Source organism: Vespula pensylvanica, chromosome 5 (assembly GCF_014466175.1).
Source record: "Vespula pensylvanica isolate Volc-1 chromosome 5, ASM1446617v1, whole genome shotgun sequence".
NCBI lineage: Eukaryota > Metazoa > Arthropoda > Insecta > Hymenoptera > Vespidae > Vespula > Vespula pensylvanica.
In genome coordinates, this window is record NC_057689.1 from 9,067,407 (window position 1) to 9,069,826 (window position 2,420).

Here is a 2,420-nt window from a genome sequence, read left to right on the forward strand (position 1 = left end):
CGTTCGAAGTCGTGCTTTCCTTTTTTTTTTTGGTTGTTCTTTTTTCTTTTTTTTTTTCTTTTGATATTGGTGAACAGGAACGAACGAACGAATGGCAGCGCCACTTCGTTCCAGATATATAAACCAGGCTATTACGCAAGCGGCCCGTGTCAGGATCGATGGAAAGCAAAAATGTAAGCGCGACTTTCTCTATGAAATAGCTCCTCTGTTCGTTTGCCACCGTCGTACTCGTGTCAGACTTATGCAAGAAGCAAGTCCACCTCGCCTCCTGGCACGCGAGATCGCCAAAGGGTGAGGGGAAAGGAAGGGAAACACGCATACATACACAAAGAGAATGACGTGTTGGACTCCCGTTATCTCGAAGAAAGGAAAAAAGGAACAACGGATTTCGTTTGTTCGTTAACGAGACTTCGATACAGTTAAACGAGGAAGAGTAAAAAAGAATCACGAGAAATCGATTGCTGATGCTGAACCGATTATCTCTCTCTCTCTCTCTTTCTCTCTCTATCTATCTATCTACCTATCTCTCTTTCTCTCGCTCTATCTATCTGTTTAATTTTTTTTATATCAACGACGGCTTTCTAAAGTCAACTTCGTGTCGTACATACACGTGTCGATATTATAGTTCTCGTAGATCGTAAGAAAACAATTTTCGTGTCAATCGAAACATGTCGAACGATAAGAAGAATATGATTTCTTTTGAAAGCTAGAAATAAAAATAAAAATAAAAATAAAAATACGGGAATAAGTACAAGACAGAAATAAAATGAAAGAAAATTGAAAAAAAAAAATAAATAAAACAAATAAAAAAAGGAAGAAACAAAAAAAAAGAAATGGAAATTCTCCGTATTTTTCAAATTGCAATTATCGATTAAAACTAATGATATTTTTACTTGTTAATTTTCAGCGCTTAGCCGCCACAAGCGAACGTATCGTCAACTTCAAGGCACGATTGATCACCTCGATTATCTAGGATCATGCGAGAAAATTAGGATACAGATCTGTGAAAACCTTCATGAGTCTTCGTAGAAATACATGCAACGAATTGTGATTCGAGAAAGCCAGCATCACATCCCCTGCTCCCCTATGCCGGAGGACCACGGGGTACGACGTCGACAACATTATCGATATATTTTTTTTCTTTCATCTCTCTTTCTTTCTCTTACTCGTTATTTTTTTATATTTTACTATCTTTCTAGACTTTCTATACGTCGAATGTTGTCCCCTTGTCCCCGAGATCCACTAAAAAAGAAAAAATATTCTTCGTCGATCATTGCTCCATACGAGTTCATGTTCGTCTCTCTCTCTCTCTCTCTCTCTCTCTCTCTCTCTCTCTTTCTCATTCTGTGTTCCATCTTTTTTACTCTCTCTCTTTTCTTTTCTTCTAAATTATACTATAACTAATTAAGTTTAATTCATGCTTTCGATTCTCTTTTTTTTTTCTACTATTTGATTAATTTCATCGTTTTCCCTCAGACGATGACAAATAAACACTTCGATTTATGAATAAATTAAAAGAATAATAAAAAAAAAATAATGATAAAAAAATAGAAAAGAATTTTATAAAAGAACGCGTCTTATGCTGCGATAATAAAAAAGAAAAAGAAAGAAAAAGAAAGAAATAAAGGAAGAAAACAAAGATTTATCCTCTCTGATCGAAGCTTCTCTCGCATGATGAGAAGTATCGCATAAGACGCGATTATTTCGATGATCGATGAGAGAAAAAATGACGAATTGCGCCTATGTAACGTTGTTCTACAAAGTTTTGTACATAGACCTGTGCCCCCCCCATCCGTCGCATAACCTCTGCCCCTCTCTTCTAAGGACACGTTCCGCAGTGCCAGACACTGATTGTTTTCCTTTTTATTTTTTATTTTTATTTTTATTTTTATTTTTGTTTATTCTTTTCTTTTTTCTTTTTTAATTATTATTATTATTATTATTATTATTATTATTATTATTATTATTATTATTATTATTATTATTATTATTCAATATCATCTCTCGATTAAGTGCAAACGTATCTCTTTGCCCGTTCCTCAAGTAGAGATTTTTTTTTAATAGACGAAATAAAAGAAAAAAATAAACGAAAACAAACGTAACGAAGAATAACGTAATTGAGCGTCTAAGACCGCGTTGAAGAAAATAAATAAATAAATATAGAAAAATAAAAATTATGGTGGAAAGGTTTACATTTTTTCTGTTCTCTCTTTCTTTTCTTCCTCTTTTCTTTCCTCCTTTTCCTTTTTCTTTTTGTTTCTGTTTTTCTTTTTCTATACTTCTTTTGGTATTGTTAATCATACGTAAATTCATACAATTCGAATAAACAAGTTATTGGTTAAATTGTATAGACTCCATTGATTTTCAATTTTAACGAGAGATACATTATTTCGAAGATCTATTTGTCTAATTCTTCGTTT

General features: G+C 33.1%; 1 protein-coding gene across 3 annotated transcripts in view; it reads left to right on the forward strand.

Moving 5' to 3' along the window:
• The window catches only part of LOC122629218, a 17,965-nt gene extending 15,773 nt beyond the window's left edge, over positions 1-2,192 (forward strand). For all 3 annotated transcript variants that reach the window (XM_043812374.1, XM_043812375.1, XM_043812376.1), the window contains one exon: positions 908-2,192. In XM_043812374.1, coding sequence (XP_043668309.1) covers positions 908-973 — 66 coding nt within the window. In that variant the 3' untranslated portion in view covers positions 974-2,192. The remainder of the gene's footprint in view (positions 1-907) is intronic.
• Positions 2,193-2,420: the final 228 nt, after the last annotated feature.